The 15,329-nt window shown below is 38.0% G+C and overlaps 1 protein-coding gene across 1 annotated transcript; it reads left to right on the top strand.

Annotated features, from left to right (window-relative positions):
- Window positions 1–201: 201 nt before the first annotated feature.
- On the top strand, window positions 202–14,780 carry LOC127438870 (5-hydroxytryptamine receptor 3A-like). The gene is made up of 9 exons (XM_051694787.1): window positions 202–208; window positions 1,898–2,061; window positions 2,147–2,191; window positions 3,492–3,601; window positions 7,490–7,659; window positions 8,354–8,514; window positions 11,924–12,134; window positions 13,286–13,546; window positions 14,554–14,780. Exons 1-9 carry the CDS (start codon window positions 202–204, stop codon window positions 14,778–14,780), a joined length of 1,356 nt encoding a protein of 451 aa, XP_051550747.1.
- The last annotated feature ends 549 nt before the right edge of the window (window positions 14,781–15,329 follow it).

Genomic DNA, 15,329 nt, shown 5'->3' with positions numbered 1-15,329 from the left:
TTATCCATCCATCCATCAACTTTTTGTTTGCTTTTTGCTTAAAAAACAAGATTAAACTTTATAGTGGTCATATACAGTATGAACCATATACCCCAGATTTGCACTTTTATTTCTGGCACTTAAATGCACACCCGATCAGAGAACAATTAAATCTCATAAAGAATATTCTTTGTCATTAGTTTGTTATAATGTAATTTAGAAATGGAGGGTATCCTCTGCTCTCATTATTTTAATCTCTCTCATATATCAAGTCGTATCAATAAGAAAACATCTTGAAGAAACAGTAGCTCAAGTGTGAATCCACAAGTGATCTTTTGTCTAATTAAATGTGTGACACTGAACATGTTTTTTTTCTTGTCATGGAAAAACAAGGTAGATCGCTAATGAGTGCAGCTGAACTGAGCCAAAGCTATAAAACAAGATCAGTGGTGATTGTAGGTGTTAAACAGCATTAAACAACATTTAACCATGCATGGTGGTGCCAGTTCAGAGTAGATATTCAAGTACATTTGACCTAAAGAAGAAAACAGTATGATTTCAACTGTGGACAATTAACCAAAAGGATATCTTGACTACACTTGTTACACTATGGGAGATCTTTGCCATTTTCTTCTTTTGCCATGTTTTGTTCTACTGACAGGTAATTAATGACACATCACTTTTAGAATATAGATCATAGATTGCATGTCTTGGTCAGGTGTAATTTTGTCTTCATAAACATAAGAAATAATTTGGTCTTGAAATGGTTGCAATGATTCAGCATTGACTTTTATACCAATATGGTGATTTGCACAGAAATTACACATTAAAACGTGTGATGGATTGCAGGAGATCTTTGAGATTACAAAAGAAGGTCTTTACTTCTTTTATAATGTACTTATTTTATTTGCTTAAGTTTTATGTTGTAAATGTCAAATATAAATGCTGTCATTATTATCATATTAGATCAATAACAGCTTTATGTTTCCTGTTAAGGCACACATACAGTAGGGTCCAAAAGTCAGAGATCACTCATGAAAATGTTTCTGTTTTGCCTTCTTTTCTAATGTAACTTACATTTTACTAATTTAAAAATTTTTATTATCAGAATAACAATTAGCAAACAAGAAAAATATACTTGGATTTCATAATTGAAGTATTTGCGGTGTCCCCCTTTTTTGCTTATTTAATTCCCAGATTTTTAAGTTGGTCTCAGACTTTTGGACTCCACTTTATATGTGCTTTCTGTACATTTACAACATAATATATTACAGAAGAATAATACTTTTTGTTCACATTTATAGTTAAATGTGATAGAAATATGCTTTAGGGATGACCAAACAACATAAGAAACATGCTGTACAATGACTTATACAAAAACAAAAAGTTTTTGGACATGTATGAATGTCATTGCATCAAATAACAAAAGCATATCATTTGTAGCATATGCAAATACATGATGCTAGAGCTTTTCTCAGAACTTGTGCTTGTGTCATATGTGATTTTTAGTGGAAGTATGAAGTCATTTCCCCTCAAGTTCACACAGGTGTAGTTCAGCACATTAACTGTGGACATGTTCCACCATCACTTTATGAGCATAAAGTGTTCAAGTAAAAAACGAAAGAAAAAAAAATGAACAAACTTCTTTTCTGACATGTTTTGCTCGATATGTGTGCTTGAGCAATCCTTCTTTAAAAGATTGCCACTTGGTTTGATTTTTTTGTTATCTAATGCTAATGTTGTAACATTATACATTTTAAGTGCAGATCAAGTGTCCAAATACTTTTGTCGGCCACTGTACAAAAACTGTTAGTTTAGTACAAAATCTGACTGCAAATAAGTTGCACTAATAAAAATGCAAAATGCTTTAAAAAAAAAAACTCGCTAAGTAAGATTCCCTGGTCTTTGTGACCTTAAGCAACGCCATGTCTGAGCATGCTTCGCTGTGAAGATGGACAAAGCGGACCCACATATGATACTCTACAGGAAGTAATTGACAGGAAATCATTCAGACCTTCTGTCAACCTCAGTGATCCCACCATCACCAACATCTCCTTCACTCTGTACGCTATATTGGGAGTGGTGAGTGACTACAGGAAAACAGCAACAGCAGTTGTGTAATTATGTGCACATCTGAATATTTGTTGACTGGTCTGTTGTTTTGCAGAATGAAAAAGCACAGATTCTAACCACCTTCCTCTGGCTCAGACTGGTAAGTTTATGGTTATGCATAAACACTACAGAATATATAGGTTGTCTGCACAATCATCTGAAACATTTTCCAAAATTAAAAAAAACAAAATTATTTTATTTAAAAATGTTATTTGTTATTTATGTAAAATTTGTATGAAGATTAATTTAACAAAAAAAGCCATGCAAACATTTAAATAATTTAAGTGCTGCAATAATTTTTACAGTATTAATAATCAATAGTGAATATAAAAGTGTAATAATGTTTGAAATGCCAACTACAGAGATTTGCATTACAATTATTTCACTATATTTAATACATTATCATTTTATAGACCATGGTGGAAGAACACTTAATTTTCAGGAATATATTTTTAATATATTTCCAGGAATGTATAATTGAATATATTTTTATGAAGTTATCTGAGGCCCCCAATTTGGAATGCCCAATTCCCAATGCTCACACGCTCTAAGTCCTCGTAGTGGCCTAATGTCAATCCGGGTGGTGGAGGATGAATCTCAGTTGTGTCTGAGACCGTCAATCTGCGCATCTTATCACGTGGCTTGTTGAGCGCATTACCGCGGAGACCTAGCGCGTGTGGAGGCCCACACTATTCTCCACGGCATCCACGCACAACTCACCACGCGCCCCACCGAGAGCGAGAACCACATTATAGCGACCGCGAGGAGGTTACCCCATGTGACTTTACTCTCCCTAGCAACCGGGCCTATTTGGTTGCATAGGAGACCTGGCTGGAGTCACTCAGCACGCCCTGGATTCCAACTCGTAACTCCAGGGGTGGTAGTCAGCATCAATACTCTATTTTGATGGTATTGTTGTTCATTTTGTTTGTTTTGTTTTTCAGAGAAACATTATGTCTAATAAGTTAAAAAATAATTCTACCAATAAGGGAACAAATAGGCATACTTGGTTAAAAATAATAACGTAACTATTTATGTGACAAAATGTGTCTTGGACCACATAAATGGTGTGAATTTCTTTGAACTGCAGTTCAGTAAATTCCACTTCCAATCATTCAAATTCAAGTTCCAATTCAACTTCTCGTGTGGCGTGGCCAGTTCAATTCAAATTCCAACTCGTGAATTGAAAATGAGTCAATTCTAAAATTATTTGTCCAACCTTGTTTTTAACACATCAAATGTCTGTTTTGTTAAGACTAAGCACATACTATACCATATTTAAAAAAAAAAAAAAAATATACAAAAAATCATTTTTAAAAAAGAGATTCAGACCTTATTTTGTACCTTATTCGAGAAAGGGCAATAATACAAAACTGCTCTTCGCTCATGTTTTGTTATAGTACTGGTTTCATGAGTTCCTAATTTGGGATCCAGAACGCTGTGATGGAATCACGAAAATCTCCCTTCCTGTAAGAGATCTCTGGATGCCTGACATTATCGTTTATGAATTGTAAGTGCTCTCTTCTGGAGAGTTTGTGGACATTTTTACACAATCCAGAGGAAACTGTATTGCTCAGAGGTCATTCTTTTATCTCAGGAGAATTCATTTTTATTTTAAGATTTTCCTCATAAAATTCTATAAGATCAATTTAAATAGACACAAATGATGCAAATGTTGGTAAACAAGAGTAAGATACAGAGCAATAAAAAGAACGTGAATGGCATATAGCTCATATTATTTGATGAAGAATTTGATGTGAAATATTCTTATTGAGATCTCTAACTTTTGATTGTAAACGTTAGTATCTTGGCAAATCTGAGCACATGTGAGATGTTTTTTTTTCTCAGGAGAAATATCTTGAAAGCAGAAGGTTTAAGCTAAAGTCTCCATTTGCTCTCTATTTAAAGGAATGTTCCAGGTTAAATACAACTTAAACTCCATTGACAGACAGGGGCGGTTCTAGACCATTTTGACTGGGGGGGCCAGGGTGGGGCCGGGTGTGCTTGTAGGGGGGCAACTGTATTATACCTTAAATGTCCCTTGTACACAAATAAAACATCATCTGCTGTTTTAATATTTGCGGACATGCAATTTTTTAAAAGACAACCAAAGACTCACCATATTTGAGTAAAACATTTGAAAATATATAAACAAACAGGCTCATGTTAAATGTTTCAGTAACATTCTGCTTTTACCCACAAACTTTAAGCCATGTTGCCATACTGTTCTTTAGAATGCAGTAAAATTCTTTGGTAAAATGAATGATAGGCTACATCAAGATTTTAGGTTTAGAATTTAATCAGTAGGCTATAATCAGCATGTACAGGTCTTGTAAATGGTCACCATTTCCTTTAAGATTATTTTAAGAAATTTGCACATTTTTAAATTCACTAATTCATTTTAAATGGTCCAGTGAAACAAGTGAATTTTTAAATGTATGTATTTATCTCAATTACTATGAGTTGAAAAAAGTTTCATGCATTGAAATTATATGTGACCAATAACTTGGCTTTAATGTGTTTTTTTTTAGCTGTTTTTTTATCATTATTATGTCTGTCAGTGTCTACGCACATTCCTTATTGAGTGCGCTTGGTGTGACCGGATCAGATCGGATTTCATGATAGTAACGTTGGAAATAGCACATACACTTACATTTACACCAGCACGTATAATCCACATTACGTATAACTGAAACTGGAGCTGGCACGTCCAAAGATGCGAAACGCTGAAACCTCTGCCATATTAGATGTTGGCTCGTTATTTGGTTTCTCCTATCTAACAGTTTTACAATGATACCATTAGCACAATTGGTTAAAGAATGTAAGACTATATCATACAGGCATAAAACATTTAACTCAAATGGTCAACACTTGTTGTAGCTGGAGAATTATACCTAAAAATGCTCCTATGGGCTTTCATTGACTAGCGCATGTAAGGGACCTTCTAAAAATTCCACCCTCAGCACTAAAATGTCGGAGGTGTCCAAGTGTTCATTAATTAATTCAATCAATTTTTTTAATAAGTGTTTAAGACAGAACATGCAAGGCAGTTGCATTGAACACTTGGGCACCAGTGACATTTTAGCACAGTGTGTGGACTTTTCAGATGGTCTCTTATGCACTATAAGCAAATATTTAATAAATATTGAACTTTAAACTTTACCCCGCTAAAAATTATTATGCAGTCATAATGCATTGATGTTTTGCACTTACAGTATAATTGATATCTATGGGGATTAGGGTTGCCAAATTTTTGGCACAAGAACATTGGACGCTTGAGCATTTTGAGCACTTCAGTACGGGATGAGGGTCCCCCTCAAGTGTTTCGCTGCCACTTCAATACGGGACAAAATACCTTAAATTCTGAACATTTCACTATCCAACCAGGGTGGGAGTGCTGAGCTACAATACAGGATCATTTGGCCAAAAATACAGGACGTCCCAGCCAGTGTTGGGGGTAATGCGATAAAAGTAATGTGTGTTATGTAATCAGATTACTTTATCGAGTAACTCAATACGTTTTATTTTAGACCATAATATCAGAGTTACTTTTTAAATAAAGTAACGCGTTGCTTTTGTACACCTCTGCTGCCCCTGTATTGCAAGAAATCAGGAGTAAAAGTGTGCAAACTTCGGGGAGGAGACGTATTGCATGACTGGCATTGTATTTCTATAGAGTGTGAAGCCAGAGACTATTTAGCAGAGACGAGTCACTTCTATTTAAATGAATGGGAGAAATTGGAACACCCAACCAAGAAGCTCTAGCACCTAACAGTCACTGGATGTAGAAAAGAAGTCCTGCCTTGTAGGTAAAAGAGCCAATCACCTTTTAGATACAGACATTGCCTGTCAATCAACTCGCTAACGCGCATACGCATTTCGTGTTTTAGCGTAATATGAGGTCAACATTCGGCTGAGTGAAACGCAATTGATTCACATGTTAATACATGATGCATTAAAAAAAAAAAAAATCAGTAAACGCATTTAGGCAGAGGGATTATAAGACTACTCTTCCACTGGCCACGACATGATACACAGGGTGAAATACAGGTTCAGTTCATTGACTCATGCATTCGAACTGCTCTGTGTTACAGCTCCTTGTAACTGGGAGAATGGGATGAGAAAAGACTCTGGATCAGTGACTCCGAGCAACATTCTACATCGATTGTGTATGCAGAGAGTTTTTTTAGAGTTTCTAAAAATATTCTACATTTTTGTTTTATAATAAACAAGTATTTTGATTCATGAAACAACCCGTTTTTATGACATTTTGGTAGCATTAAAAACGATTCCATTCAAGTTGTATCAATATGCGCCTTTGAAGTTGTGGCATCTGTACGCACCGTGAATCAACTCAAAACAAGCAAGATGACTTAAGTGAAAAATATTCATTTTCTCCCAATTTGGAATGCCCAATTCCCACTACTTAGTAGGTCCTCGTGGTGGCGCGGTTACTCACCTCAATCTGGGTGGCGGAGGACAAGTCTCAGTTGCCACCGCTTCTGAGACAGTCAATCCGCGCATCTTATCACGTGACTCGTTGAGCATGACACCGCGGAAACTCACAGCATGTGGAGGCTCATACTACTCTCCACGATCCACGCACAACTTACCACGCACCCCATTGAGAGCGAGAACCACTAATCATGACCACGAGGAGCTTACCCCATGTGACTCTTCCTTCCTTAGCAACCGGGCCAATTTGGTTGCTTAGGAGACCTGGCTGGAGTCACTCAGCACACAGTAGGTCATCAGTGGCCGAAGCTGGAAGTGTTGTTGTACATGTCAAGCACATCTGAGCCCCAGTTTTTGGGTGAAATGTCCACAAAGTGATGCCAAAAGCAAGTTGTTTTTCATTGTAATGATGCAATACAGTCAACAGGAATGCATATTTTATTAACTTTACCCCCTAACCCAAACCCTAAATCTAAACATCAGTGGAGTAAAACAAGGAAAAGATGAACATTCGAATTGATTCAAAGATATCTGACATTTTATGTGTTAAAATGTGATAGATTGGATATAACTTTTTACAGTTAGTAAGTCATTTTATCATGTAACATGTAAAGCTGGTAAACATTGGGAACTTTTGCACAATATGTGCAAGGATATGAGAAAGGCATGTTGCGTAAATAACTGCAGAGTTTGCATGAAATTACACTGCTCATAACCAAAAGTTCATCCAAATGCAAATAGGGTGATTTACACGACTTTACAGCTCAGATGGTGCCGATTGAGCTTAACTTGTATTGCACCCGGAACATTCCTATAATGTCATTGCTGTCTTGGTGAAACAATTGAGTTAGTAAAGTGATCCGATTGGTGATTTTATGTTCAATTGTCAATTTGTTCGATCAGTTCATTCATGTACTGTATATCTGTTTCACCTCCTGTTCAGTGTGGATGATGACGTATCTCAGGCTTGCCCTTATGTGTACGTGAACCACACAGGACACATCCGCTATGATAGGATGTTGAGGCTGGTTAGCGCCTGTAATCTACAGATCTTCAGTTTCCCCTTCGACATACAGAACTGCTCTTTCACCTTCGGCTCTTACATGCACACCAGTAACAAAGCTTTCCCTATTTCTGCAATATAAGCATCATTATTTACTGCTGAGCCATTTCCCTTCATATGTTTTATGATCCTCTTAAGGTTAGCAAACACTACAAGACAGAAGCCAAGCCATGTTTTATGTGTGAGCTGTCACAAGAAGCTTCAAATCGTGGCCAACTCCCAGTTCATGCCCATCATTGATACACTTCTTGTGTTTATATTTTAAACTGATTTGACATCTAGTCCACCAGTTGACATCTAGCTGTCTTGACAAATGATTAAGCTGCAATCCCACACATCAAACTGCTCCTCGCATCTCCCCAACCACTTTCTCATCCTTACTGTATAATTCAGACTATGATACAGTATGTCCTGTGACAGAACGGTTTGGCTTATCTATGCCCATATTCAAAGAAAATTTTAGAATCCACATTTGACTGGACAATCAAAATACTTTCAGTGTTGTAGCAGTTACTGCATTTTGGCTTTGAAGAGCAGAATTAGTGACCAACACAACAGAAAACAATAAACTGTCAGTCTTTAAATGTGCACTCTGTATCTTGTAGTGTGTGCTTGTCCTTAGTATGTCCTTGTACACATACAGTAAATTATTGTGCAAATTATCACAACTACTGATTTAGTTGATTCGTGAGGCAGTTTCCTTTATGTATGTACTTGTAATTCTAACACCTGTTTTACCTTCAGTAAAAGATGTCCGTGTCAGCCCTGCTCTGTCCTTTGAGGAGATGACAGGGAACTCAAAGCGTTACTTGGCGGCCAGTGGAGAGTGGGAGCTGGTGGTAATCTTGGGCGATGCAGACATTCTGACTTTCGGAATAGACCAATGGGACATCATCACTTTCTGGGTGAGAAAGGAATCCAATCTTTCAACACGTCATGACCACGCAAAGCCAGCAAAGCCTTTGGTAAAGCATAAGTTCAGCATAGCACAATAATACTATTAATATTTCTGCAGTGGACAGCATGCATACTGTTAGTATACTGTGCTAGTATGAATACTAGTATGGAAATTGTTTTGTTTGAATAGAGTTAAACTAAAACTTCACACTATACTGTTTTCCAAAATGCAATGCTTTCAACTACATAAAGGATACAGAAATAATTATTGTTACATTTTAATTATTTGATCGGACTACCCAAAAGACATTTTACACAAAAATTATATATATATAAAATTAAAAAAAATGCAAAATATCAGCATTTCTTTTCAAGTTGATAACAAGACGCCATTTGCATGCAACAAGGTGAGGTCATGTGACAACAATTTTGTAACGTGGAAAAATACCCCAAGTTAATTTTTATTTTATTAATTGTACAAGATATATAAATTGTACAGTATATATTTAACATATTAGTAATATAATACATATTTTATTTATTACATAAGGTACATTTTTACAAGAAGATCCTGTATTAAAAGAGACTGGTGGCAACCCTAGAGACATGGAAATATTTAAGTATAATGCAAAAAGAGAAGATACATTTTTAAACTTCCATCGTGTTTACATTTTGTTTTAAGTAACAAAGTATAAAATGTAAGTAAAAAAGAGAGAAAGAAAATAAAATACAATAATAACAAAGTCAAATTTTATTTATAAAGCACATTTAAAGAGAACGCCACAATGGTAGTTGATCCAAAGTGCAGAGGCAACTGGGATTCGTCCTCCACCACCCGGACTGAGGCGAATCACTACGTGACCATGAGGACTTAAAAGCACATTGGGAATTGGCCATTCCAAATTGGGAGAAAAAAATCCACACACACAAAAAAAAAAAAAACTTAAAAAGCTCCTTAGTAACCATACCAATAACAAAAGCAGAGAAATGAGCCAGGTAATAATCTGAAAAAAAGGTTGGAAGTGGAGCAGTTAATGGCACGAGAGAAGTTTAAAGGCAGAGAGATGGAAGGTAGAGGACAAGAACAAACAGATTGAAACACAACTGAATAATTAAATACCAGTATCAAAAACCTCAAGATTAGTTACAGAAAAGCCAGAAGACATCACAAGATCTAGTGTATGACCCAAGTTATGAGTAGGACCAGACTGATTGTACAGGATTCAGTAAGACATAAAAAAATATTTTACCAGAGGTTTAGATGGACATCAGAGGTGAATGTTAAGAATTAGCATTCTATAACAGTGTGACACATGCCAGAGAGGAATTGAGAAAACTGGTGGATGAAGTCCTTGTTAAATTTAGGGGGCCTGTGCTAAAGGTCTGCACATGCCTTAAAATGAAACCCGACCCATACCCGAGACCGTGTGGCCCGACCCTACCCGGCCCGAATGATACCACAGATTTTAGATATAGGCAACATTTGTAACAGTACTGAAACAGTAAACATACACTGTTTTAACAAGGCATGGCAGCCAGTAGAGCGGAAAGGAAAAAAAGCAATGCCTTACCGTTTGTGCGCTGAAACTTCACTTGGTGCAGAACAATCTGGAATAAAATGAAACGATGCAACAGTCCCCTCTATGCAGCCTGAACTTGTTTAGAACGTTGAAACTTTTGTGACAACTGCGCTGAAAACAATCTAGACGCAGAGAAAAGAATAAAACAGAGCACAGGTGTCTCAACATGCGTTTTTGACAATTTGAAGTTTTTTAACTTGACATGGTGTTTAAAATGTGCCAGTCCTGTGCGAGACGTTGAAGAAAAAGTGAGACGTGGTGCAAAAGACATTTGTCCAGTATGTGTTTACATAGGAAAACAATGGGAAAACAGAACAGACGTGCACAAAAACACATTCAGTGTGAACGGTCCCTAACTCGTCTGTTCGTGCGTGTCTGTGAGTGAGAGCGCGTGCGCAAAACAATTCCGTTAAGCCTGTACACAAGTGCACAGAACAAGACCCAGAAAGTCAATATTTAATAACTGGACCTCAAAACTCGAAAAAAAAAAACGTCTGTCTGAATAATTCTGCATTTAAAATTGTTTCTAAAAATATTGGCCACATCACCACCATTTCCAGAGGTCCTTGGAGAACTGAAGAATGCACAGTCTGAAGGAGAGAGTTTGCCAAGAGATGTGAAGTCACCGGGATTTAACCAAGTCTTAGTCACAAATAAAAAGTCCAGTGAGTGCAAAATAAAAAAGTTGTTTAAAATAAAGGACTTGATCGTAAGCGACCATGCATTCACTAAGGCCAGCTTGATTGTTCAGAGGCTCCGTATTCTTGGCTGGTATTGGAGTTGAGTGCTTCAAAAAATTTACATTTTGAAAACTGACTCTCTGTTTCTCACCTGAACGGGCAGGGAGACGGTGAGATGAAAACCAGATTGCTAGTATGTGACAACTTTCAGGGGAGACAGCCGCCATCCTCTTATGACGAGATCCTCAGTGGACAAACCGGGGGCGACATAAAATGACCAAGGCCGGACACTGATTGTAAATTCCAGCAGGGAGAAGAAATGAGGAATTCAAAAGCTGTAAATCCAGGGATGAATACTTAATCACCATATCAGCATGAGCCCGTAACAGGGTGACGGAAAAACGTCTGCCAGTGGCACCCCAAAGACCAGAGCGAGCAGCAAAAAATGAGCCATCCTTTCAGACCCATTTACACAAACAGATTTATAATCCAAGTTAGCCACAGCACCCAGGGCAGAAGAGGCAGAGATCAGGCAGACTGATTAGGACTGCTCAAACCAGACCCGCAGAACAGCCAGCGAAGCACAAGAAGGTCTACAATGAGCCGGCTGCTGTGCCGATTAGGGCGGCAAGGGCTCGCAGTTAGGCAGGTAGAGGCTTTGTTTAAACAGATTGGAAAAACAGAAAAATTCAGTCCAGAGAACGGATTAAATCCCAAACCCGGGAAAGTCTGAGATCCAAAAGATACAGAAAATATTTTCAATGGAGGTCATTCCAAGGAAGAAATTTTAAGTCCACACCAGAGAGACTGGAGAGAAGCGGCAGTCAGACACACCAGCGTTCACTCAACTGGAAACAGGATACACATATAACATATATGATGTAAAAAGAATACTTACACAGTCTCTTTTTTTCTTAATTCTGGCCTTATTTCAAAACATACTGGGGTTACATAATCTTCCCACTATATTTCTAACTTCTAAAAGACTTGAATTAGACCCCTCTAATCACTTCTACAACACCCCCTCCATCATCCCACACCTCCAAAAACATGCCAGCAAACCCGATGTCAGAAATCTTGAATGTGCCAGACAGAGAGCATTTCAGATTGACTAAGTCTATCCACATGTTCTAAGGCAAACTGTTTCTATTCATCAGGTGGTGATAAAGCGACGACCGATACTATATGTGGTGAACCTGATCATTCCCAGCGCTTTCCTCATGATCATTGATATCCTGTCCTTCTACCTGCCACCACACAGCGTGGACCGCTCCTCCTTCAAAATGACCCTCATTCTGGGCTACACAGTCTTTCTGCTCATTATGAACGACCTGCTGCCCAGCACTGCAAATGGAACGCCTTTAATAGGTCAATTAGCAAAAACACACCTGTGTGAGGCAATGTATGTGAAATTACAAATATTAATTGGTTACACCTTGATGATCACAAGTGTGCATTACACTTTTAATTTTTCCGTCTGGAGACAATTATTTTGCTTATCCTAAAGTTACCACAAATTTTTCATTTTTTCCCCCCTAAAACAGTCTGGTGTGTAGAACTGCATCTTTACGCTAAGGATTAAGTATCTTGTATCGCTCCCTGATGTTAATTTAAAACTTTATAATTCTGAAAGAATGTGGAGAAGTTATGTAATGTGGTCAGCATACACTGGCAGCCAAAAGTTTGGAATAATGTACAGATTTTGCTCTTATGGAAAGAAATTGGTACTTTTATTCACCAAAGTGCCATACAACTTATCACAATGTATAGTCAGGACATTAACAACGTGAAAAAATTACTATTACAATTTGGATATGACACTGACAGGATGCTACGAACAGGCACTAATGGTAGACTAGAACAGGTAAACACAAGACCCTTCAACCTACCTGCATATCGTTTATCTATGGATCCTTCACTACCACTAGTTCCATTCATAAACTAGGTGTGCATTTAACATGGTCTTCAGCCAGGTCTCCTAAGCAACCAAACTGGCCCAGCTGCTAAGGAGGGTAGAGTCACATGGGGTAAACTCCTCATGGTCGCTATAATGTGGTTCGTTCTCGGTGGGGCGCGTGGTGAGTTGAGCGTGGTTGCTGCGGTGGATGGCGTGAAGCCTCCTATGCTATGTCTCCGTGGCAACGCGCTCAACAAGCCACGTGATAAGATGCATGGGTTGACGGTCTCAGAAGAGGAGGCAACTGGGATTCGTCCTCCGCCACCCGGACTGAGGCGAATCACTACGCAACCACGAAGACTTAAAGCACATTGGGAATTGGGCATTCCAAATTGGGAGAAAAAGGGGGAAAAAATAAAGAAAAAATAAAATAAAAAAATAGTTCTTTTGGAGTTCACCACCAACTGCTTCCTTTCACACTCACACACTCACTTTTACCTGTATCCAGGCAGGTAAGCTCCACCCTGCCCCCCAGTCTATGGGATATGTAAATGGAAGTGTGGTTTCTAAACTAAAGTGTGCCCTATCCGTAATACAGAAGCCTTTGGTTTGACCTCCTCAGGTATCTATTTCTCTGTGTGTCTGGCGCTCATGGTCATTAGTCTACTGGAGACGGTCCTCATCACCTGCGTTCTTCATCATAACAACATGAAATACAGGGAGGTGCCGCACTGGGTAAAGGTGGTGGTGATGAGGTTCATTGCTAAACTCATTTGCTACAGTTTTCCTGATGACCCCCTATCTAAACTTGGAGAGAAACAGGATGATCCCTGGGTTGTCAAACCCTCAGAGTCAACCTCCACTCAACAGACACCCAATAACAGTACGACACCCATTACATAACAATTAATCAATACATATTGTATATTCTTATATGCAATTTTTTGTAGTGAGCAACAAAAATTTCAATGGACCTTAGCGGATGCTAAATTTAATTTGACGCAAATAAAAACTAGGGTGTGAAGGATAGATGTTCCGTGTATATTGTGCAATTTGTCAGATGGTAATTTATAATGCAAGGCAACTACGTATTGTATTCACAGTGTTGACACAAATGGTGCTAGTGACAACACATAGTGGACATAAGAGCAAACTTCTACAGTCATGGTGAATCTCGCTGAAAAAGCTAAACTGTCACCATGTGTTCAGCTAGCTACCGGAGGAATAACTTTTGTTTAATGGCACATTTGAAGGTATCTCTGTTTCCCCCTTTAAGAACTGAGGTTTGTTACTGCCAGAGTAACGTAAGAGCACATATTAAGCCATGTTTGAATTGAGGGTGGCGAAACCCATAAGGCCCAAATATTTGCAGTGACACAATGCAACATTGTCCATTATCGTAATGCATTATCGTAATACATAATGCTTCATAAGTTGAACAATAGGCAACGAGTGAGGCAGTCGTGTTGTTACAAATAGCTATTACTAGTTTTCTCAGTAGTGAGGTGCTAGCGTTGCTAGTTTTTAAATCATATAGCTATACAGTAGCGAAGCTACAGTATTTCACTGATTAAGTAGCAGGGTATCATTGACAAACCCTACAACATCAGCAATCAATTCGTAAATCCGCTATTTTTGTCGGCTAATTATATTCAAAACTACTGATGCCCAATTTGTAAATGAATCACTCTTTCAGGTCAGTTCTTTTAAATGAATTGGTCAAACAGGTTAATAAAGTGGACAACTTGCCCAACACTGCAGTACAACCCACTGAATTTATACGGTACATCTATTTCTCACAACCTCGTTTTCATTAAATATGGTGTCTACCCTGACCTGTGTACATAACAAGAATGACAAATGTGTTAATTGTACACATATGTTCCCTAGCCTCGGGAGCCATGACACTGGATGTGCCTGAACTCCGACAGATTAGTAAGGACCTTAGAGAGATGCACTCATATTTGTCCATTCTACGAAGGGAAGATCAACTTCAGGACCAGTGGTGCCACGTTGGCTACATCCTGGACTTCCTACTGTTTCGCATTTACCTGCTGATAATCACCGGCTATGCACTAGTCATCATCTGCATGTGGTGCATTTGGATGGACCAATAGGGAGAGGCAAAGGAAAGGAAAGAGAATGTGTTCAGATAGATTTTTGCATGTTGTTCTCCTATTCACTGAGGCACAAATGTGATAATGTAGCATGCATATCGTATCATTATTATTAAATTAATGATTGTGCTATATGTGCAGACAACTATAAGTAGGCTGACTTTCCAAAAAGGTGTACAGTTAACTGGCTTACCCAACGGCGTGAGTTTGGGAAATCAAAACACATAAAACTGCCAAATAATAATAATTCTAACAATAATTTGTTTCCCAACAAATTCCCTGTCTTCCACTGTTAGTCCAAATCGACAGTCCCGCCCCAAACTAACACTATTGGTTGAGCCAGAAGTTACAATTTCAGACTGTTTAAATATAAATAGCACCAGAAGTCAACCTACAAACTGTTTACATGTAGTTGACTCTGCACATTAAACTGGGATAGGAGTATTCATCATAACCCTTAAAAAAATTAAACACATCAGCTTTAACAAGAAATCAAATGATTTTTAAATGCAAACAACATGAACAGAAAGATTCCACACTACCATAAAA

This window comes from Myxocyprinus asiaticus, chromosome 50, assembly GCF_019703515.2.
Source record: "Myxocyprinus asiaticus isolate MX2 ecotype Aquarium Trade chromosome 50, UBuf_Myxa_2, whole genome shotgun sequence".
NCBI classification, from domain to species: Eukaryota; Metazoa; Chordata; class Actinopteri; order Cypriniformes; family Catostomidae; genus Myxocyprinus; species Myxocyprinus asiaticus.
This window is presented reverse-complemented; position numbering and strand designations above follow the sequence as displayed.